The 22,086-nt window shown below is 46.0% G+C and overlaps 4 protein-coding genes across 6 annotated transcripts in view; 2 read left to right on the top strand and 2 right to left on the bottom strand.

Annotated features, from left to right (window-relative positions):
- Positions 1 to 230: 230 nt before the first annotated feature.
- Positions 231 to 2,689, bottom strand: tmem42a (transmembrane protein 42a). 2 transcript variants are annotated; one of them, XR_003749873.1, is made up of 4 exons: positions 2,029 to 2,689; positions 1,599 to 1,745; positions 1,319 to 1,511; positions 231 to 1,233 (listed from the first exon to the last, which is right to left on the bottom strand). XR_003749873.1 is itself a non-coding variant. In XM_028981247.1 (3 exons), exons 1-3 carry the CDS (start codon positions 2,383 to 2,385, stop codon positions 1,374 to 1,376), a joined length of 642 nt encoding a protein of 213 aa, XP_028837080.1. In that variant the 5' UTR covers positions 2,386 to 2,688; the 3' UTR covers positions 231 to 1,373. The 2 variants fall into 2 exon arrangements, 1 of the variants encoding a protein (XP_028837080.1); XM_028981247.1 differs by having other exon boundaries at positions 231 to 1,511; positions 2,029 to 2,688.
- On the top strand, positions 2,120 to 3,624 carry kiaa1143 (KIAA1143 ortholog). The gene is made up of 3 exons (XM_028981248.1): positions 2,120 to 2,491; positions 2,589 to 2,733; positions 3,039 to 3,624. The coding sequence occupies exons 1-3, from the start codon at positions 2,384 to 2,386 to the stop codon at positions 3,239 to 3,241; spliced, it is 456 nt and encodes a 151-aa protein (XP_028837081.1). The 5' UTR covers positions 2,120 to 2,383; the 3' UTR covers positions 3,242 to 3,624.
- Positions 3,609 to 8,196, bottom strand: gpd1l (glycerol-3-phosphate dehydrogenase 1 like). The gene is made up of 8 exons (XM_028981246.1): positions 8,019 to 8,196; positions 7,667 to 7,844; positions 7,432 to 7,572; positions 6,048 to 6,186; positions 5,758 to 5,870; positions 5,436 to 5,672; positions 5,236 to 5,342; positions 3,609 to 5,153 (listed from the first exon to the last, which is right to left on the bottom strand). The coding sequence occupies exons 1-8, from the start codon at positions 8,060 to 8,062 to the stop codon at positions 5,057 to 5,059; spliced, it is 1,056 nt and encodes a 351-aa protein (XP_028837079.1). The 5' UTR covers positions 8,063 to 8,196; the 3' UTR covers positions 3,609 to 5,056.
- A 424-nt stretch (positions 8,197 to 8,620) lies between these two features.
- Positions 8,621 to 22,086, top strand: part of osbpl10b (oxysterol binding protein-like 10b) — a 39,868-nt gene continuing 26,402 nt past the window's right edge. Inside the window, exons 1-4 of one of the 2 annotated variants that reach the window (XM_028979107.1) lie at positions 8,621 to 9,074; positions 12,309 to 12,484; positions 15,456 to 15,535; positions 19,487 to 19,729. In XM_028979107.1, coding sequence (XP_028834940.1) covers positions 8,863 to 9,074; positions 12,309 to 12,484; positions 15,456 to 15,535; positions 19,487 to 19,729 — 711 coding nt within the window. In that variant the 5' untranslated portion in view covers positions 8,621 to 8,862. The remainder of the gene's footprint in view (positions 9,075 to 12,308; positions 12,485 to 15,455; positions 15,536 to 19,486; positions 19,730 to 22,086) is intronic. The other variant, XM_028979108.1, reaches the window with a different exon arrangement.

Here is a 22,086-nt window from a genome sequence, read left to right as displayed (position 1 = left end):
CACGGTTCACAAGGACCCGTTCATGGACGTCCACGGCAATGCCTGACGTTTATTAAACTTTTTAAAAATCTTCTTTCACTATAGGATTTTTTTTTAACTGTCTGACATATAATTTACATTTACTAATTTATCAATTCGTTTTCAATTATATGAAAATAATTATAGTCATTCAGACCTAATCATCACAGTCTCTGAGACCCAGTCGCGCTGTTAGAAATGGAATATACAAGAACGTTTTCACTTTTATTAAATGTTTCAAATGTTTCATCACATTAATTGTAGACAAAAGACGGGCAAGCAGTGCAGGTTTAGAAGAAAACGATCAATCAGCGGGTCCTTCAGGAGCAGAGCTGCTCTATACTGTAATTTGTTCAGGGGTTGCCAGATCCGGGTTTTTCTTTCCCTGTTGCTGTGAAATATAGTCAAAGTCATATATGTATGTATGATGCACACATATGTGTATTACCTTCAGAAAGATATTTAGACTGGTTGTGAACATAGCCCAGGTCCTAGTGAATCATAATCAAAAAGCTTCCACTGTTGCATGAGACACTTAAAGGCTACCTGCCAAATCCTAAATATTATGCAAGGAAGCCAGGCTGCAAAATTAAAAAATAAATACAGAGCCACATCCTGGAAGGCAGCAGCCCCTGAAATGGGATGTAACAAAGGATGTTTTTCTCATCTTTCATGTGTCAAATCACATTAACCGCATCAAAGAATTGTCATTCTGAACACATTTTTGTTTAAATAGGCATGCATGAATAACAACATTATTCCTTATAATTTTTTGGAAAGAAATATCGTATAGTACAGAGCCGACCGAAAGACCTGGACAGAATAAGTAAATTTTATTCATTTTCCACTCCAGCAGGTCATAAAGGGGAAGTTAATGCTGTGCGATGCATCCTTGTCAACTATGCCAACCCTTTTTTAGTTTTGTTAACATTGGCAGTTGTTGATTTCCAATATATTTTATAAAGGCCATCCCATTTAGGTGAAAGTTTTTTGTTATAATCTGATGAGGAATATATAGTCTTATTTTTTAGTTTCACCGGTGAGGAATTGCCACCTATTCGCGGTCATCGGGGCGGGGTTGTGTGCCTCAGTGACACTGAGCTCAGCCTTCAGGTGGGACACCCAAGTTGGACAGGTCTTAGGACTGAGGCCTGACAAAGTGCAATCCAATTACACGACAAAAACAGCTATCCAGAGCACCCTCCAGAACTGGCCCTGGAATTAACATGTTTTTAATGAAATCAACACATAAAAGTTAGAATAAAATATGGACATTTCCTGCCATCTTTATTGCTCTCACCCAGATTTTTTCCCCCCGTTTGCTTTCCGACAGTTTCCCAACAGTCCAGAGACATTCATTCTTTTTTGTCGCAGCCTTGCGGATCTCTGGATGACGACCCGTGTAGAACCAGGAGGCCCAATAGAGTAAGAGAAATGCCGAGCCACCACAACGTTGCATGGGTTTCTCCAAACATCACCCTCCCGAGGAATGCCTATGGAGAGCAGACGGAACAGCAGGGCGTCATTTGTCTTGTCGTGCAGATGCAGAACACACGCGTGCGCAGGGCCTTGTCACCTACAGAAGATATGAAACTGGAGGCCGTGGTGGTCACGGTCGCCCTGGCAGAGGAACGCGAGTGTCGGAGGGCTTTGGAGAACATGGTCCACATCACAGTGTTGCAGGCGACCAGCAGGCCCGCACACAGCAGCCGGAGCGGGATGTGGAGCTGGGGAACACACACACACACGTCAGATCACACCTTTAATGCAATTACACGATGGCTTTCACACAGGAGGAGGTCGGCGTCGGTTGGTAGTAGCCTAGTGGGTAGCACACTCGCCTGTGAACCGGAAGACCCGGGTTCGAATCCCGCTAACTACCATTGTGTCCCTGAGCAAGACACTTAACCCTGAGTTGCTCCAGGGGGGGACTGTCCCTGTAACTACTGATTGTAAGTCGCTCTGGATAAAGGCGACTGATAAATGCTGTAAATGTAAATATAAATGTACCCAGCCACACGGAGCTCCCGCCCCGGGCCCGGCCCACGTCCGCAGGCCGGCCTCGCACGCCCCTCTCAGGTAGTCGGCGCCCAGCGACAGCTTGGCGGACGACGACGCGACGGCCCCGAGCAGCCCCGCCAGCAGGGCGTAGGACACGCCGGGTCGGCCTTTCAACATCCTTCCGACATTTCTCTGTCTGGCGAGCTTAAGAAGGCCCCACGAACACACGCACAGGCACGTAACGCTGAGCACGGAGCCGGTCGCGTCCTGATGACGTTGCGCGACGCCTCCGGTGTGAAGAGGCGCACGGTCCGAACCGCCCGCTCGTCCGTCCGTCCGTCCGTCGTGTCTTCCGCCGCTGACCATGAGCAAGAAGAGCAACGTGTCGTGGGTGAAGCCCTCCGAGCCGTCGTTCCTGAAGAAGTTCAAGACCGACGTCGGCTACAGGGAAGGTCCCACGGTCGACACGAAGGTGGGTCTTTTTATTTTTCTCCCCATTTTGTGGGATTGAATGAACCGCCGCGCCAGCCTGCGGGGGTCTGATCGGCGGTGCGTTTTCCGTCCGATAGAGACAAGAGCTGCCGAATCTGGACGGCGACAGCGGCGACAGCGACCGTGAGGACGAGATGCCGCAAGTGGTCGTCCTGAAGGAAGGAGACCTGAGTGCTGAAGAAGTCACGCACATCAAGAAGGACCAGAAGGACGCGAAGAAGGGTGCGTGGTGTCGCGGACTTGTTTTAATACGTTCGGTTCGTTTCAATTCAATCGTCGTGGAGGACGCCCGTGTTTTTAATGGAAAAGGTCGTTTAAAACATTTACAAACGACTTACAATCAGTAGTTACAGGGACAGTCCCCCCCTGGAGCCACTTAGGGTTAAGTGTCTTTGTTAGGGACACAATGGTAGTAAGTGGGATTTGAACCTGGGTCTTCTGGTTCATAAGCGAGTGTGTTACCCAATAGGCAGACATGTGCTGGCGTGTAAATTGTGGCTGGAGCTAATCTTCGTCTTACTGTGTAGATGAGGACCAACCCACAGAGGGCAAAATCGTGTTTAAGAAGCCAGAGAAGCGTGCATCTTCTGACAAGTTCCAGGGCATCTCCGCCTCATCCAGCAAAAAGAAAAAGCAGCAGCAGGAGGAGGACAAGAAAGAGGCCAAGTCCGGAGTGAAAGTTAAAAATAAGAGTCTGCTGTCATTCGGTGGGGAAGAAGAGGAAGACTGATCTGGGTCCAGCTTTCCAGAAAAAAAGGAAGCGGTGGAATCTTTACAGAATTGGTATCTTCATATTGCTGTGACTTTTTTTTTTTTAACTAGTTTTTGGGTTACATTTTATTAACTAAATTATTTGGGACATCCCAGTTTGTCCTTGTAAAATGCAATGACTGCTGTTAGAACAAAACAGTCATGCAGATGCAATATGTTGTGAAATTTTTCATTTTATATGGAAAATCATCCTGAATATATATATATACACACACACACTTGTGTAATATTTGGGCGAGTAATGTAGTACCACCCAGTTGTCCAGTGCATTTGATGTCTGCTGTAATTCGCCTGCGTGTTGCGGCACTAAAGGTGAAATTAAAAACCTACACATTAAGTCAGCAGCAGGATTTATTATTATTTCTTTTATTTTCACACATCCAAGAAGAGACACACAAAAGGCAACTGAACGTGACCTAAACACAGTGGCACCAACAGCTGCAATGCATGGCAAAGGAACGAGCAAAGTAATAGCACTGCAGCCATAAAGAACACTAAACCACACGTACATTTGATAATGAATATTTTTCCTGATCCCGAGTGGACCACGTACAGCCTCTAGACCAGAAATACATAGCATATTAAAATTACACTTCATTCCTTTTATGTTGAGATCATCTTGCGACAACAAACTGCACATGGACGTAATGGTGCAGCTCTGTTATCATCCCCAGGGACAAATGTCAGGACGGTTCCTCATATCTGAATTATTAAAGGCATTCTTCTGCTTTAACTGCTCCATCAATCATGATAACATAATGCACACATTGCTTCTGATTCATAATGTGTTTTTTTCTGTTCACTAGCTGCTTAAGCAACACAAGCGCAAAATGTGCTAAAAGAACACACAGCTTGCATTTATCTTGGTTCAGCTAAGCCCTTCATCCAAAGTTAGAAATGCTTTTGCATTTAAAAAAAAGAATACAAAGAAAATATGTTCCCATTAAAAAGACTATTATATAGAAAGTTCAGGAGTTTCGAGTAAATGGCAGTGCATATTGTACAAAAACCTGACAGAAATTACTTTACTGACTATTTAGATAAATAAAATACTTGACTGATTATGAATGATGAAAAAAGTAAAGCAAAAGCCTTATAATGTGGTTACGATTACGTTTAGTGAAGTGTCTCGCTTTCAACAGTACAGTGAGTGCCACAATGAACTGTCCACAAGGGGGCAGACAAATGATAAATTGTGAAAAACTGGCATATTTCCTAGTTGTGGTGGTCATAAGAAAAGCTTAATTTTAATTGCACCATGATGGGCACAATGGGGCATGTTCGGTAGCGTCGATCGCGCCTGCTCCATTTCCAGATATAAAATTTACAAGAGCAGGAATGGGCTTTATTGTCCCCCTGTTCTTATTGCTGAACATGTGTAAACTTGGCTTTCAGGGACTCTAGTCCAGGCTTAGAACTGTTAAAATAAAGCACACGGAATTTTTTATTATTATTATTTTTTAAAAGACCTCCGTCGGGTCTAAAACTACTTCATCTTGATTTAGCCACAACTAACACCTAGTTGCCAGGCAGTTGTTACCATCACACAACTACAGGTTAATAAAGAACAGAAATGGCTATGTAGGTTGTTTAAGTAATTACAACAAGTTTAAAACAACCAGCCAGAAACTAGGTACTAATGGCTGCTAAACCAAGTCATTGTTGTTCAGGACAACTGAAGGTAACCTTCATGAGCAGCCATGGGTTGGGCGGAGGTACGAACTGGTGAGAGGTGGTGAGAGGCCAACCGTGGATGGAGAGGCTGGAAATGCCCTCACAAGTGCTCTGGGTGGCTCTGCAGGCAGGTGATCATCTCTTGCACCGGCTTCCCCTCAGAGCAGATCTGATAGACCGCCGTGAACAGAGGGAACCTGCGGGTACAGTTTCAGAGGCGGCGTGACTGGTCCGTTCGGCCGAACAGCTGTGGGCGGGGCACGGCCGTCAGGGACTCACTTGTCTACGAGGCCCTTCTGCTTGAGGATGTGGTAGACCTCTGCGGAGGTGAGGGGTCCCTGGAGTTTCTGCCCATTCAGCATCTCCTTCTCCAACTCCTCGATGCTCTGGGGTGGAGAGAGCATGACCCTCAACCTCATACGTTCTCATGCATCTCACTCCCTATTTTAACATGTCATGACGATTAATAGAACAATGACCTTTCCGGATTTGGCAAAAGCTTCGGCAACACGGCGATTGCGGCCCCCGTAACAGGTCGTGATGAGGTCAGCGACACCGCAGCTTTCCAGGAAGGTGGCGGAGGACACAGAGCCGTCTTTGCTGAAGAGCTTGGCAAAGGCGATCATTTCCATCAGGCCCAGTCGGATGACTGCGGCTTTGGTGTTGTCACCACACTGAAGTCCATCACAGAAGCCTGCTCCGACCGCAACAATGTTCTAATCAGGAGAACCAGACCAGAGCAATCGTGTGGGGAACTCTAATGGTTCTCTGACTGAACATGTTTGCATTATGGACCCTCACCTTCAGAGCACCGCACAGTTCTACGGTGTCAGCGTCATCAACCACAGTGATGCGGAAGTTGGGAGTCTGGAGGAGCTCTTTAAACAGCTGCCCATTTTCCAGAACCTTACTGCCTGCAAAACCGTAGCGAGATCAACACTTTCCATTTCACAGGAAAAACACTGGCAACGCCCAGCATCCTTCAAAAGAACATGATATTTCTCGATGCACATGGTCACTCAAATAGGAAAATGTAATCAACGCACAAGGTCTAGATATAGTCCCTCAAGCAGCAGACAAACTCGTCTTACCAATGGTGGTTTCACAAAATTTCTCAGCTGCCACCTCATTGGCAATGTTCGCCCCCATTAAAACACTGACATCGATGCCCATCTTCTCCCTTATGATGTCAGAGATGAGTTTGAGACCTTCAGGGCCTTCATCAATCCCCTATGGGGGAAGAAAAAAGCGGAAGAAGCAATATCTGAACAACAGGCAATAAATGCACAACAATGTGGATGTGTCATTGAATGCACATTCATTTAATGACAACAGAAAAAAAGAATCATCCAGAATTCAACCAAAAGGATAATAATAATAATAAAAGCCTCCTGGCCTTCCCCATATGAGAGGCATCTCCTCAAAAAACTAGACAGCAGCATTTCTCATCCCCCTTTGGGTGGTGAGTACATAAAGGAAACAGCACATGAGGACAGACAGCGTACTCCCTAAAATATTCAGACGGCTTCGGCCGGAAATGGCAGCCGACCTGCACTGGGAGCAGGGGTCCAGCTGTCAAAGTGGCGCTAGACGAGAGGCCTGGGACACGTAAGCATGCACGAGGTGACCGTATTTGGTCAAATGCAGGTGCTAGAGCTGGACAATACAGCTGCACAAATAAATTATGCTCCTAGTGTGATGATTATATCAACTCTTGATGCCATTCATGGTGTATCCAGATAATATGACGGGTCATATGCCAGCTGTGATACATTATCGACATATTAACTAGGTTGTGTGTGGCAGTGGGTAGGGAGATAAATATTCTTCCGAATATGCCCAGAAAAATCTACATGCATCTATGACGAAATGTAATGTTGTGAATGTTAAAAAATGGGGGTGGTGGGGGATTTAGCTAATTAAAAATTAGGGAACGGCCGGTTAGATGTGGAATGCGGTATAACATAACCAGGAAAATGCCACCAGGCACTCAGTAAAATGCCACCAGGATTATTACTGGAAAGAGGCCAGAACTCAGGATATGAGATTAAAAGGGGTCTGAATCCCTTTGATCTCTTAACCAAACAAAGCTCCTTAAAATGACCATATCCAGCGATTTAAATCCACTGCATAAACTAAAGTAAGGCTTTCATTCCTAACAAATAATGATATTGGGTTGTTGCTGGTGTCCATGATAATAGAACCTAATAATAGTTCCAAAACTAGACAAAGTCTGTTACTCTTAAATGGTGATTATTTATTCATTTTCAACAGGCCATGGAAACTTTTTTCAGTTGTTCCTTCATGTCTAGTAGCAGCCAGCCCTAATTATCTAATGCAAGTGCATTTTTCAGCATTACGGCTCAAAAAGATCATTAAATAAATTGACTCTAAGCCCACACTCCACAAACAGCAAAGGCCACAATCAAACTAATAAGAGGGCAGTAATGAGCAGGACAGGAACTGAAAGCATACCTTTATCAGTGTGATTCCTCGGGCATTCTTAGAGACACAACCCACCATCTCATCACACAGCCTGCGGATGAACTGATGAGGGACCACAAACACTAGAAGATCGGCTCCCTCTGCAGCATCCCGCAGCTGTGGGACTGCAACCTGGGACCCGTGAAAGCAAAGCAGGGAAAAGTCAGGTTGCTGCAGGACTTATGACAGCCGTGCATCTACTGTAGCATTTGTTTCAGGTCCTTACCACATTATCTGGCAGTTTATAGCCTGGGAGGTACTTGACATTCTCATGATCAGTATTGATGATCTCTGTCAGCTTCTTGCCATTAACATTCTCCTCATAGACCCACATCTTAACTGTCGTGGCAAACCGCTCCAGAACTTGTGCATTACTGCCAACTATTCTTGCAATAGCAGAGCCCCTGCACGATCAACAATGCACGCAAGATGAACTTCATAAACAGGGCATGCTTCTGTAGTTTATGCCACAAGCACCTCATGCAACACGTGGATGTTTATTCACGTTAGTACCCGTACAAATAGTCAGACTTGAACTTAATTTGGGCAATAATACGAGTTGTCCTGCAGTAACTCACCAATTTCCCGAACCAACGATGCATACTTTTAAAGGCGCGGCCATATCAAAAAAAGGCAAATGCGTTTGCCGAAGTCGGCAATTTAAAGGTTCACTAACGCGGCAGGAAAAGAAGCGAACCACCCGGTGGAAAGAACGCAATGTGCCGTGCAGCGGAGACCGACTTAAGACCACTGTTGATAGCGTCATCAGTTTCGGTCGCGCCAGAGGATCATGGGAGTTGTAGTTCTTTGCGATGTGTTCAATTTTATTTTGTTAGATAAGTGTGCTTTTAGTACAAAAAAAAATAATTATTTAAATGTAAAAACGTAGCTTTTATATAAATAGTATACAATATGTTATGCCCATGCTATATATATTTAAGAAAAAAATTCATGCATTACAAACGATACATCTTTTAATTACCACACTATAAACATTGAGGAACGTTTGCCAAAAGTGTTCCATTCGTCATCCCGGTTTTTACACCTGGACAACCTGCACTTTTATGAACCGAGGATGTTTGCTTGAGGACCGTGTCCTGTGCGTCTGTGCGCACGGTGCGTAAACGATGTGGAGACGGGGGCAGGCGGCGCAGGCGGCGCAGGCGGGGCAGGCGGGAGCCCTCGCCGAAGCAGGAGTTCCCGGCTGGGCATCACTGCGCCTGCTGCGTGTGCCTCTATCCGGTTGGTGGAGAGCGGGAGGGAGTGTCCGTGCGGGTGATTCCCATCAGAAGGGCGCCTGCTGCATTAAAGGAATCCTGCGATCCGTGGCCATAAACAGAATGTTGGATTTTGACCTCGTACCACTTTGAGCCGGATTATGACGCCGCGGAGAACTTGATTTCTGCCCGCGCCGTACGGAGCATGGAGAAGGCGTCCGTCGGCTCGCTCCCGGGGAGTCCGGCGAGTAAGAAGAACCCGGCCGGGGAGCGGGGCAGCGGCGTGAGGAGGCTGGAGAGGAGCGCGTCGCACGGTCCCGTCAGGGCGGCCGGCGGCGAGCCGCCACGCGTCCGCGGACGCCACTTGGAAGGAGTTCTGAACAAATACACCAATCTGCTGCAGGGTTGGCAAAACAGGTACACACACACACACACACACACACAGTGCGTTACGCGCCGCACTCAACTGGTGCCGTCAAGTTTGGGTATGACAGGAAGTCATCTGCCTACTGGATTTGTCATTTAGTATCCTTCACGCGTTACTGTGACGTGATAAACCCGAAGCGCACCGTGTATGTGTGTGCTTTATATATTATATATTATACATAATAAAAAAAGAGAGAGAGGCGTGTCAGAAACGGAACCCGTGAAGAAGTTTTTTTTCCACCGAGAGCCGCTCCGCTTTCGTAAGAGTTTCACAATCCCGCAATGGCTGCCTCCGTCCGCGAACACGTTACCGCAGCCATTAGCACAACGTCCGCCGCGATCGATTGGCCGATCGGTGTGTGTGAGCGAGCGGCTCTCTAGAAAAAAAAAAATAAAGTGAAGTGATTGTCACATGTGATACACAGCAGCACAGCACACGGTGCACACAGTGAAATGTGTCCTCTGCATTTAACCCATCACCCTGAGTGAGCAGTGTGCAGCCATGACAGGCGCCCGGGGAGCAGTGTGTGGGGACGGTGCTTTGCTCAGTGGTACCTTGGCGGATCGGGATTCGAACCGGCAACCTTCAGATTACGGGGCCGCTACCTTAACCGCTAGGCCACCACTGCCTAGGGGGAGTGACCCGGGTGGACCACCTTCCGCCTGGGTCCCGTGGACAGGCCCATGGGTGTGTCGTGGCTGTTTCGGTGGAGCAGGGAGGCGACCGAAGCCGTGACTCATCCTTCACAGGAAATCCCTCGCCTCCCACGCCACGCTCACATCTGCCTCATCTTTGCATTCATGAAAGGAGCAGACGGCCCTTTTTCCTTTTTTTTTTAGGGGCATCCCAGGCCTGAGCAGCAGCAGCAGCAGCCCGTCTCACTACTTCCTGTTTAAATATGTGTGTGTGTGTGTGTGTGTGTGTGTGTGAGTGAGTGCTTTGACATTTTAAATATTTCCCAAAGCCTTAAAGTTTCCCCCTCGTCGAGTTCATGGATTGCTGGCATTCTGTGCCGGGAGAAGCCCAGCAGCGCGTGGAAGATGTCGTCACACCTTCCTGCGGTCCACACACTCCGAGATGGCTGCGGTTAATATTCACAGCGAGCGCCGTCAGCTCGAATAATTAAGAAAACACCCTCCGTGTGCTCTGTCATTTCCACTTCGCCGGGTGGGGATCATGAACGTGGAACATGTATTATGAAGGAACGTCTGTCATGTCTTTTTAAAAAGGAAAAAGGAAAGTCTTCCTGGATAGCAGAGGTGATTATAGTACGTTAATGATTTACATTATTTAATGATGATCACATTTTGCAACCTCAGAATATGTGACTAAATTGGACCTGTTGGTCACCCTTGGCAGTAAAGCCCATCTCTGCAGTCTACATCTATATCTGTCCAGTCCAGTGAATAAGACTCCCGCGTGGGTCTTCCTAGCAAGACACGAACCCCCGGGTGTCTCCAGGGGGGACTGTCCCCGTCACTACTGGTTGTAAGTCAATCTGGATAAGGGCGTCTGATGAACGCCACACAACATCGCAGTTCGCACCACCGTCACACGCAAGGAATCCTGGGAATTAACATATCCTGCTTATTGCCACTCGGGTCTCTCTCTCTCTCTCTCTCTCTCTCTCAATATAATTTTGCCAAATGACATTGTTCATGCATTATTACTTTATTTAAGTTCTGTGCCAGTCCCGCAGTTTTTTACGCGTCGCAGAATCCCAGAGCAGCTCTTGAAAGAACACGGGGGGGACGGGGATGGGGGGGGGGGGGGGGGGTCTTGTGTTGTGTGTACTTCAATCAGCAGGCTCCATCCAAAGTGACAAAACATATTTTTAGGAAAAAGTCTGCCACATTATTCATTTAAATTATTCAGAACATGCTGTGACTTTTCACCGTCAGTTAATGACGCGGTGCGAAAGAGTCCCCAGACGAATAAGAAACATTTTTTTACATTTACAGCATTTACCAGACGCCCTTATCCAGAGCGACTTACAGTCAGTAGTTACGGGGACAGTCGTCCCCCCCCCCCCCCCCCCCTGGAGACACTCAGGGTTAAGTGTCTTGCTCAGGGACACAAGTGGGATTTGAACCTGGGTCTTCTGGTTCATAGGCGAGTGTGTTACCCAGCAGGCTACTACTACCCTCTTATTATACCAGGGTGGTAAAATCTGAAAAAACGTATTGTTCTGTGTGCTTTTATGCATGTTGCCTGGTGCATTTTATGCCTGTGTCATCTGGTGGCCATCATTAGAGTTGAACTGTCCCAGTCACCACCACTGAAGATTTCCAGCTGTAGGGGAACTACGTACTGCTACCGTTTGCAGAGTACTCTACCGAAAGTAGAGTAAAACATCGTAGGACCTGGAGAAGACTCGTCCAATGTCAGCCAGATTAGCAATTTCTCTTGGATGTGAATATGAAATGATTTCATTATAGGTTTTCCTGGTTTACAACAGTATATAATTTCTTTTTACTGCAATATTACTGTCCCCTAGTATCTCGTGCGTCTGGCCTTCAGTTGTGAAGACAGTTTGGACTGTTTTAAACGTTGTTAAAGGCTGTTAGGAATGGTATTTGTTTGAAAGTAGCAGGTTTATTGCAACTAAGCTAGTTCTAGCTTTTTCGTGTTCAAAAGAATTGTTTTGCGGGTTTTCTAGATCATCTGAGGCTGTAGTTATAGCATATTTATGAATAAAGAAATATCTCAACGGGGTGGATCTCACCCTATCCAAATGTTTGGCTGGAGCAAGAAAGCGTAAAGCGGTAGTGTCCAATTCTTTGGATCGTGTGAAATGCTCCCTATGTAATTAGCATGTAATAGCAGTAATATGTCTTTTAAAAGCAGGAAGTCCAAAACACAAGACGTGTTCACGACTTTAATGCGGTTCACTGGGTGTTCACTGCTGAATAGGGAGTCCTACATCACTCCAGCGGTGCGTACGGCATGGATAATTGTTTTTTACTTGCCGGCAGCCTCCAGATAATGTTCCCGGCTACATTATGCTTCTTCTGCTTGGAACTTCCTGTGTCCTTCTCTGGTCGATTTTGTCTTCTTGTGCATTTTTTTTTGGACATGATCTAAGTTAGTAGGAGCAATCTTGTTGTTCTGGGGGGGATAAATCGGAATCTTTGTGCAATTTGTTTTTTTTTGGACAAATTGAACTAAGCTAGGTGCACATTTTGGCTTCTGACTCGTCATCAATTTTCTGTGCCCATCTTCAGGTACTTTGTGCTGGATCCGGAACTTGGGCAGCTGAACTACTTTATAAATGAGCAGGGTAAGAGCCAGAAGCCCCGCGGGTCTCTGCCTTTGTCGGGGGCCTCGGTGATCCCCGGTGACGAGCTGCCACACATGTTCATCATCTGCGCCGCCAACGGAGAGCACTTCAAGCTTAGAGGTATGGGAAGGCGCGCTCCCTTTCCTCCCCTTCCAACTGGTGCTTGGTTCATGCCTGTTCCATTCTCTCCCCTCCACGTAACCCCGCCCTGTTTCACCTCCGTTTGCAATTGCTTGCTGCTTTGCCAGGCGTCATGCATTTTCTAAATTCTGTCTGGTTGCGTGTTTGTTTTACAAGCCTCCCCGCTGTCATTTCCTCCTCTTTGCATTCCCGGCACAGTCTTTGCTCCGTTCTTATACAAATCGATCTTCCTCTTCCTCATTCACCTGACACCATGCATCCTGGACACATCTGTCCATTAAGCGTGATTACACGTTCTATCTCGTGCCATCTTCACCTCGCCCTCTCTATCGTCTCTTAGGTATTGCTGCATGTATTGACGTGTGTGGAGACAGAAGGCTACTATTCAGAGGAGCACGTTGGTGGGAAGCAAAATGTTTGCCGTTAGTTCAGCCTTATAGCTGTAAAGGATTTAAGCTATATGTCCATTACATGCAATATGGAAAAATACAGTAATAAGCTAATAATAATAATAATAATAATGATTCTGAGGCATGATTTGCATCATTTCTTATTTGTGTAACTTTGATGTCAAAAGATGTCATCTTTTCCCCAGATATGTCTTCTTTTTTAGACCTGGAAATTGCATTCGGTTTTTCAGTTGCCTAAACATTTGTCACTTCATGGGCATCCTACACATCCTACTCACTTCAACTTGCACTAGTGGATCGGTTTCCCCATGCTCAAGCTATTATGCTGAATTCTGACATTTTATTCATTAAATTCGTCTTTATTTCCAGCGACAGCCCCTCCTCGTCTATGTCATCTGCCCAGCAGGGCAATGCCGTCTGAAAGCCTGACTGGTTCTCGGGACAAATAAGTTTGAGAAATGCCATTTTACATTCCGGCACGTTCTTACTCACCTTTTCAGCTTTACGCCACTTACGTTTCTGTAGTCAATGAAGATCTGGGCTAACAAATGCATAACAACATTCATGCAGAAATATACTTGGTGCGGATGGGTGTTGTTCAGACGTTACTAATGTTATTTTTCTGCCCGATAAATGAAAGAATTGATAGATTTCAGGGAAACTAGCCAAGTTAAGCAGAGGGTAGGTATCCACTGAGAGCCCATCAGGGGAGGCGGCGAAGGAAACAGCTGACACACACAACGCGACGAGCCGCTGCATGATTGGCTGACTCCGGCGGTCGCTGTGTTCCCCGGCGTGTTCGCTGTCCAAATTGCCAATCTTCGGGGCCCCCCCCCCACTTTCTCATTTCACACCTCTGCGGTCCGACCCCGGGCAAGAGCGTGGCTTCGATTGGGCTCTTTCTCTCTGAAGGCTTTAATATCACACTTTGTCTATCCGAAACGGACATCTCCTCCAACCTCCCAACTTGTGGAGGATTAAAATAGACTCTGGAGTCTAGCCATTAGTGGCATTCTGAGGTGCACCCAGCCGAGTGAATCAGGATTTGACCCATTTTCCATGCCTGAGACTCCCCGGGAACACATTCAGTTGCGTTCGATTGAACGTCTTCCAAGATATACCTGGAAAAGTAGGTTCCCCCAGTGCCTAGGGTGGAATTGCGCAAACAGTGCTAACTGTATGTCCTAAAAACCTGCTGTGGGTGGAAAGACAAAGCATTTACACAGCATATCGCCCACATTACTGTGGGTATCTCACTTTGAAACGGGGACCTAGAAGCATGGGTGTGATTGAAGGTTTTAAATGTGGAGAAAATGGAGGGGAATGAAAGTTCAGCCAAGTGAGAGCTCATATGAAATGATTTTATGAATTTTTAAAAATGGACATTAGTCATTCACAAGCCCATATTTTAGGTAATGTGCTTCATTAACTCTGCCAACGCAAGACACAACTGTCATTACACATTATGAGAAATAGCATTCATGAATTATAAAACAGTCCTTGCATGATTTTTCGGGGGGCTCTGGTTCTGCATTCCAGGACTGAGTTTGATATCCATTGTACATGTTCCTGATGCCCTGATTGTGTGCACCTCTTGACATGTGTTGTCATGTGTCCCGATTGTGCCTAGTCCATGTCCGGTCATGGTCTTTTACTTAGTCCAGTTTGTCTGTTTTGTTTTGGGCATCGTCCCTTTTTGTTTTATATTTTTCAGTAACTCTGTAGGGAGTTAGTAAGTTCGGTAACTCAGATACTTTAGATTTTTTCAACACATTTAGACCTTACAGATACTACATTATATTATATTTATATTTATTTAATTTACCCGTTCTGATTTGATTTCACACTTTGCTTAAAATATTTTCCTCGTATTTTTCTTAACAGCTATGGATTATATTATAGATGGTCAAAAAACATGTTTATGACGCAGCTCCATCGGGAATATGCAGAAATATTATCCAATACATTAGCTAATTTAAATATTGGCAGGTTGATAGTACTGACATTGTTTGCCTTTTATCATATATTTTCTTGTTATTTACTGGTGTCATAATTCAAATTTTTATTAGATTACGTAGATGCAGTTTTTTGAGTCTAGTGCCATCAGGTCAACAAATCATTTTTGCATTTTCGCATTTTCTTTCCCACTGACATAGTACACACACTTCTGTAACAAAATGAACATGAATACAATGAACCAGTCATGGATTTGTCCTTTTGGTGCACTTTGCATGTGTGTGTCTACACACATGATCTCAGATTTTTGTGTATGAGAGCACATTGGCTGCGGGAGTCTGTCAGAGAGGAGGAGGAGATTTAAAAATAGCTGAAAGAAATATGGCACTTAATATTTCTTGTGAAATGGCCCAGATTGCCATCTGTGTCCTAAGATTCTTCCAGGCCATTTGGATTTGCAGCCGATTAAAAGTAACGTCTGCCATCTTTTTTTTTTTTTTTGACACTGCATGTGGTTGACATAACTGATCCTCTTATCTGTGTTGATCATGGATTCCTGTCTGTCCCATCCACTGTGTCCACAGCGTCTGATGCGAGCGAGCAGGAGCTATGGATGAGCCAGCTGCAGCACTGTGTCCGGCGCCACTCAGATACCAGCACCAAGGTAAGAGCTCATCCTTCTTCCATCTCCCATTATCTACGTGTGCTGGGAATTTTCTCTCTGTGTCATAACGCCTTGGAGGAAACAGCTGAAGCAATGCAATCTCTCTCTCTCTCTCCACCTCTGTCTCTCACTCTCTTGCTCATCCCTTCCTGCCTGCTCTCTGGACAAACGGGGCCAACGATCCTGACAGTCTTGTGATACCTCCCAAATATATATTTCCTCCTTTTCTGTTGACTTGCAGGTTTTTGTGTGATTTGAATATAGTATTCTTATACACTCTTGTTCCTTTCAGCCTTTACTAGAAGTAAGGCTGTTTAATTCAACAGCTTGAACAAGATGCAGAAAATTGTAAAGATATGTTTATTTCTAAAGACATAGGTGTCGTTTTCTGACAGAGCAGACCATGTTCATGTATCTCCAAAATCCATTGAGCTGATTCTAGTTAAAATGTTAATGTTTAAACACTGTACTCATTATTTTACAGTCTGACCTGAAGCCTGCACCCATTTGCAAGGTTTTTCAAACATTTACATTTACATTTATGGCATTTGGCAGACGCCCTTATCCAGAGCGACTTACAACGTGCTTTCAAGTTACCATCGATGAAGAGATTAATTCCGGTTCACTAGGACCCCAACTATGAATACATCTATTTTATTCACTCTGTTGTAGATTCTGTACACAAAGTTCGACAACAAGAACATTACAATTTAATCTAAATATTCTTTAAAGAGGAAGGTCTTGAGCTGCCGTGTGAAGGTGCTCAGTGACTGAGCTGTTCTGACCTCGAGGGGAAGTTCATTCCACCACCGAGGGGCCAAGACGGAGAAGAGTCTAGATGAATGTTTTCCTTTTACCTTCAGAGATGGAGGGACCAGGCGAGCAGTACTGGAGGCTCGGAGTATACAAGGTGCAGTGTGAGGTGTAATAAGGGCTGTGAGGTAGGATGGTGCTGCTCCATGTTTGGCTTTGTAGGCCAGCATCAGTATTTTGAACCTGATGCGTGCAGCTACTGGGAGCCAGTGGAGGGAGCGTAGCAGAGGGGTGGTGTGGGAGAATTTGGGAAGGTTGAAGATAAGTCGTGCTGCTGCATTTTGTATGAGTTGTAGAGGTCAGATGGTACATAGTGGTAGACCAGCTAGAAGGGAGTTACATAGTCCAGTCGTGAGATTACTAAGGACTGAACCAGTAGTTGGGTGGCCTGGGTTGATAGATAAGGGCGGATTCGTCTGATATTGTAGAGAAGGAATCTACATGAGCGGGAAAGATTGCTGATGTGAGTGGAGAAGGAGAGTTGGTTGTCTATTGTTACGCCAAGGTTGCAGGCTGTTGCAGAAGGAGAGAGCTGCGAGTTGTCTAGGTAAATATGTCACAATCATTTGGTTATTCATGACTCTGTGAAATACCCATTATGATGCAATTAAGTGAAGTGTTAATTCACAAATTAACCCTTATTTAAGTGTTAAAAATGAGTTTAGAATTATTTTGTGCTAACTTTGCATAAGAATGCCTATGAGATTTGCTCATTCAATTTACTTGGGAAAGTGCAGGGCTGGGCAAGTATTGATGGCTGAGTATTGAATATGGTTCCATAAAATCTAATGGGGTTTATAGTGCATAAAAATATTATGAATACTTTTAGAATACATATAAAAAAATCATTTAATGCATGTGTGCTGTGCAATAGCATTATTTGTATATTTCAACATGGATTCATTTTGTTTTGATTTGTTGGAAGCAGTAAAATTGACAAGTTAAGTCAGCCTGGGCACCCAGACAGGTCTGCACATATTCAGACCCATATCCAACAAACCGTGCTGCACTCTGTGTTCTGACACTTTTCAATCAGAACCATTTTTTTCAGCAATCTGAGCTACAGAAACTCTTCTATTTGATCTGACATCACAGGACACTCCCCATATATACATCATAATGTCTCGACTCCCCATGACTCTGTCATCGAGTTCTTGGACCAATTTTGGTTTGTCCCGACCACTGCTGACTGGGAACATCCCACACGTTTTGCAGAGTTGCTGAAATCCTCTTCACATGACAGTGGTCATAATTTAATGGCTGACCATCAGTAGCATTTACTCTTGGACTGATGCGGAGGCTAGTGCCGAAGTGGATGCCATTGTAAGAGCAATTGATATCTGGATGGACCTTGATGATTTCCTGATTTGTGGTCATGGGCTCGATCACAAACTAATCCCATTGCACTTCAGAAAAGTAGGCCAGTTCTCTTTTTTTCCCTCAAGAGTGTACAGGGTGGGCCATTTATATGGATACACCTTAATAAAATGGGAATGGTTGGTGATATTAACGTCCTGTTTGTGGCACATTAGTATATGTGAGGGGGCAAACTTTTCAAGATGGGAGGTGACCATAGTGGCCATTTTGAAGTCGGCCATCTTGGATCCAACTTTTGTTTTTGCAATAGGAAGAGGGTCATGTGACACATCAAATTTATTGGTAATTTCACAAGAAAAACAATGGTGTAACTTTATTCTTTCATGAGTTATTTACATGTTTCTGACCACTTATAAAATGTGTTCAATGTCACCAACCATTCCCATTTTATTAAGGTGTATCCATATAAATGGCCCACCCGGTAGTTATGTGCTGCTTCAGTTTATTTCAGTCAAATAAGATTTGCACATCGCTCGACTGCTGAGGAGAGATGACCAATTCAATCAATGAAATCAATACAGCTGTAAGTGAAGCACTTTGTGTAAATGATTCTGGAACATGGCTCTGGACATTTACCGTTTAGAGCAGCAGGGCAGCTGAAAAGCCTGACTGACCCAGCCGGGCCGCCTCGCTGATTCCACTGTCTGTCTCCAGCCTTTGTACCCTTATCCCGGGGGATGTAGGCGGCCTGCTCTGCCAGGGTCAGGTTTACCCTCTGACCCGTGTTTGTACTGTGATAATGTCACCGGCGCTGGCTGTGATTAAGCTAGAGTTGACCTTGAAAGTGCTCGTATCTGATGTTTTGTTCCAGAGCTGTTTTTGTGAACTTGAGGATTAAGCGGACGTGGTCATGTTCCAAGGTAAAACCGCGAAGAAGAAGGGTTTACCGGCAATGTTAATATTTCCTCATTCTGCATTGCATTCTTAGGTGCTCTTTTATCCACAGAGTGTGAATAATGCTGCTGTCAGCTGGTAAAGTTTTCACATAGACATTTCAAGGGATTGATGTCTGAAAAATTCGGTTAATGTCCCTTGCCAAATCTGTTGGCTTATGCAAGCCCTTCATCCTTCCTGAAATCCTCAGTGCAGTCTTTTAACTGGGTGTATGACGCCGCATTAGCATTTACATTTACAGCATTTACCAGACGCCCGTATCCAGAGCGACTTACAATCAGTAGTTTCGGGGACAGTCCCCCCCTGGAGACACTCGGGGTTAAGTGTCTTGCTCAGGGTTTGAACCTGGGTCTTCTGGTTCATAGGCGAGTGTGTTACCCACCAGGCTACTACTACAACTGAGTTGTCTGGTAGGAACCTCTGTGCAGTGCGAGGACCAGGCACTGTGGTTTTATTCCAGAGTGCAGTAACCCTCCGTCGTTCATCAGACTTGAAATGATTATGGCCTTGCAGGGAGATGAGGTGTGAAGTGAACATTGGGCCTGTGGGAACCTCTCGGCATCTGTGTGTGGAGCAGGATGCTCTCTTCATCATATTCTGCCCGTTTGCTCTCATCCCTGTCTCATATCCTGCATGGCTCAGCACCTCCCTTCTCCCGTTCCTCTCCGCCCTCCCTCTGGCTCCCTCGCTCTCTCTCTCCCTCCCTCCCTCCCTCCCTCCCTCTGTGGCTGCCGGTGGGGTGGTGTCAGGCAGAAGATGCCCTTGTGTGTGACAGCGCAGCGCGGTGGAGGGGCCGCCGGCGGGAAGCGGCCCGCGCCCAGGCGTCCTCCAACTCACTGCGGCTGCTGCTGCTGCTGTCTCTTTCAGGCCAGTTCCTCACCCTCCTCGGGCGGGACCCGCAACTCCTCCCTGCTCCCGCACCCCGTCCCACCCGCAGCCACCACCGCTACATCCACCACCTCCTCCTCCTCCATCTCGCCCGGCACCCAACTGCCGCCGCACCACCCAAGGGTGCCCGGCTCCATCATCAACTTCACCCACCACAAGTCCCCCGCTGCGGCGCGGCCGGCCAAGAGCCACAGTTCTGGACGACTGCTGGAGGTCAAAGAGGTAGGCGCACTCAGCGGGGGTCTGATAGGGCGGTCTACTGGTCCCTTTTTAAAGTTTCAAAAGTGCGTAAAGGTAAATGAAGGCCACTCAGTTATAATAGAATACGAACTTGAACAGCCGCTACGATGTAATAAACGTGTAATAAATGTGCCGAACGACTGTTTGAAACCGGCCGGTTGTCTTTCATTTCTCCCCGTGTGCATGTAAGACCGCCGGTCCCGACCTGGCCCGTAATCGCCCTGTCGGCAAGTTAAAGCGACGCGCTCAGCACCGGGGGGGGGTCATCACGATCACATGACACCGGCCGTCCATTTCGCCGAAAGCTCTGACGAGAGGCCGGCGTTTATAGCCGCGCGAAGTCCATCAGCGTTTATTGTCGCTGCCGTGACATCTGAGGCCAGTCAAACAGAGTCTCCAGGAAACCCAGCATGGAGCTGCAAGCAGAGGTCGTTCCTCCACGCGGAGCTCAAGGGGCCGGCTGAGACAGGCTCATTTATGGCACGAGCCTAGACAAACACCAGGGAATGCCTCCATGACGCGTGTACATGAACGTCCCTCAAAAAGGCCGTTTCACCGCTGCAGTTTAGCCGCCTTTGTTGCAGGTCCCTGACAGGAAGGGGACGCCACGGTCCCGCTCTGACAGGAAGTCTGAATGTGAATCCGCTGGGAGGGCCGTGGTTCCTCTCTGAAAGCTGCTCCTTTCGAAGCCGCCACGTCAGCTCCTCTGCGTGCTCGGAGCCGCATTAATGCCGCCGCGTGTTTACACTCGGCCGCGCCGCCGAGGAAATCCCCCGCCCGGCGTGGAGAGGGGAGACGGGAGGGACCCTTTTAACACAGTCCATGTCTCGGCACGGACGGAGAGAGGAACGTTTAACGGGGTTGAGGAGGATTGGGCGGCAGATGGGAAGAAATGGGGCTATAAATACAGAAGGAGGGAGGAAGGAGCGGCCGGGGGCGAGGGGTGGAGAGATTTGGGGGTGTAGATGTGAGTGGGGAGAATTTATTAGCCGACACAAAAAAGAAAAAGAACATCAAAGGGACAGCGCGAGAGAGAGAGAGAGAGAGAGAGAGAGAGAGAGAGAGAGGCAGTGGGAGGAGGGATTGATCTTTATCTTCTGCTTTTCCTGCTGAACCTGACTCTGTTCAGTACAAAGTATAAACTGAACAAAGCTCCCTCAGTGTGTGTCCTGTGGGTAACAATGCACCCCTGTGTCCAGCAGGAAGGAGAGACCTTTAAGGAACGACTGACCACAGACATCTGATCGTGAAGAATTCATGGCGACAGAGATGTATTTTGAAGAAACAAATAGTTTCATTTGAAATAAGATGTCTCTGGCATGCTGTGAGGCAACAGGAATGTTGTCTTAACGTTATTGACGTTGACCTTATTCAATGTGAAATTTTTGGCTGTAGCTCTAGTTTCGGTGAAGCCTCAAAATAGCTGGTGCATTCTGTAATTCAGCAACTTTTTCACAGCGTTTGGCAGTAATTTAGACACGCCCACTGGCCTCTGCATTACAGTGTAAAAGAAAAAGTCAGTCGCTTGTTCTCACTGGAAGAATGTACTGAACTGGATGATCGCAACAAATGACTGAATAAAACCTGTATTAACAATTACAATCATTTGAGGGGGAATGAATATTCAGAAAAGTTAATTACCTATATAACCTATATAAAAAAGCCTCTCGTCATCCAGTTTAATGTCTTGGTGATACTCAGTGTTACTGTAATCCAGATGACAGACATTTTGTATATTTCCCCATCAGTTTCTCATTCACTTATTAAGAATAGGTCTAGACTAAAAGTGTTTTTTTTTTCTATTTTAGACTAGGACTAGGATTATAATTTTGCTCTCTTTGAGGCCCTACTCTTATTCAATTTCAACTTTCAGACAGATGGTCTCATATTATCATCAAACAGTGGTGGCTTAGCAGGTAAGGAAGCAGACCTGTAATCAGAAGGTTGCTGGTTCAGATCCTGAACCACCAAGGTGCCACTGAGCAAAGCGCTGTCCCCACACACTGTCATGGCTGCCCACTGCTCACTCAGGGTGATGGTTAAATGTAGAGGACGCGTTTCGTTGCTGCGCTTGCTGTTCTTCACAATGACAATCACTTCACTTTCACTCTTTGATATAGAAAGCAGCAAAGCAACCCTAAACCAGTTCCACCACCATCCAGAGCACAAGGGCTGGTCTTAGGATGGATCTGCATTAGTAGGCTGATTTGGCATTTGAAGTTGTCATACTTCATCGGTTCTTTTTTTATGTGTATGATCCTTTTTTTATCTATTTGAATTATAAAAAGGAGTGAAAAGATGTAAATGGTTGGAGTATTGCAACTATTAATGTTCAGTGT

Source organism: Denticeps clupeoides, chromosome 5 (genome assembly GCF_900700375.1).
Source record: "Denticeps clupeoides chromosome 5, fDenClu1.1, whole genome shotgun sequence".
Classification (NCBI taxonomy): Eukaryota; Metazoa; Chordata; class Actinopteri; order Clupeiformes; family Denticipitidae; genus Denticeps; species Denticeps clupeoides.
Note: the sequence above shows the minus strand (reverse complement) of the source record. Positions and strands in the feature narration are given on the sequence as shown.

What these genes read in the sequence shown, in the direction of transcription:
- gpd1l (XM_028981246.1), bottom strand. Translation starts at nt 8,062, where the DNA reads ATGGCCGCGCCTTTAAAAGTATGCATCGTTGGTTCGGGAAATTG. An exon ending in GAGGAATCACACTGATAAAG is followed by an intron (nt 6,187 to 7,431) that starts GTATGCTTTCAG and finishes CTTCCCCCATAG; the next exon opens with GGGATTGATGAAGGCCCTGA. An exon ending in AACTGTGCGGTGCTCTGAAG is followed by an intron (nt 5,673 to 5,757) that starts GTGAGGGTCCAT and finishes TCTCCTGATTAG; the next exon opens with AACATTGTTGCGGTCGGAGC.
- tmem42a (XM_028981247.1), bottom strand. Translation starts at nt 2,385, where the DNA reads ATGGTCAGCGGCGGAAGACACGACGGACGGACGGACGGACGAGCGGGC. An exon ending in CGGGAGCTCCGTGTGGCTGG is followed by an intron (nt 1,746 to 2,028) that starts GTACATTTATAT and finishes TGTGTTCCCCAG; the next exon opens with CTCCACATCCCGCTCCGGCT. An exon ending in CCTCCAGTTTCATATCTTCT is followed by an intron (nt 1,512 to 1,598) that starts GTAGGTGACAAG and finishes TGCTCTCCATAG; the next exon opens with GCATTCCTCGGGAGGGTGAT.
- kiaa1143 (XM_028981248.1), top strand. Translation starts at nt 2,384, where the DNA reads ATGAGCAAGAAGAGCAACGTGTCGTGGGTGAAGCCCTCCGAGCCGTCG. An exon ending in GTCCCACGGTCGACACGAAG is followed by an intron (nt 2,492 to 2,588) that starts GTGGGTCTTTTT and finishes TCCGTCCGATAG; the next exon opens with AGACAAGAGCTGCCGAATCT. An exon ending in CCAGAAGGACGCGAAGAAGG is followed by an intron (nt 2,734 to 3,038) that starts GTGCGTGGTGTC and finishes CTTACTGTGTAG; the next exon opens with ATGAGGACCAACCCACAGAG.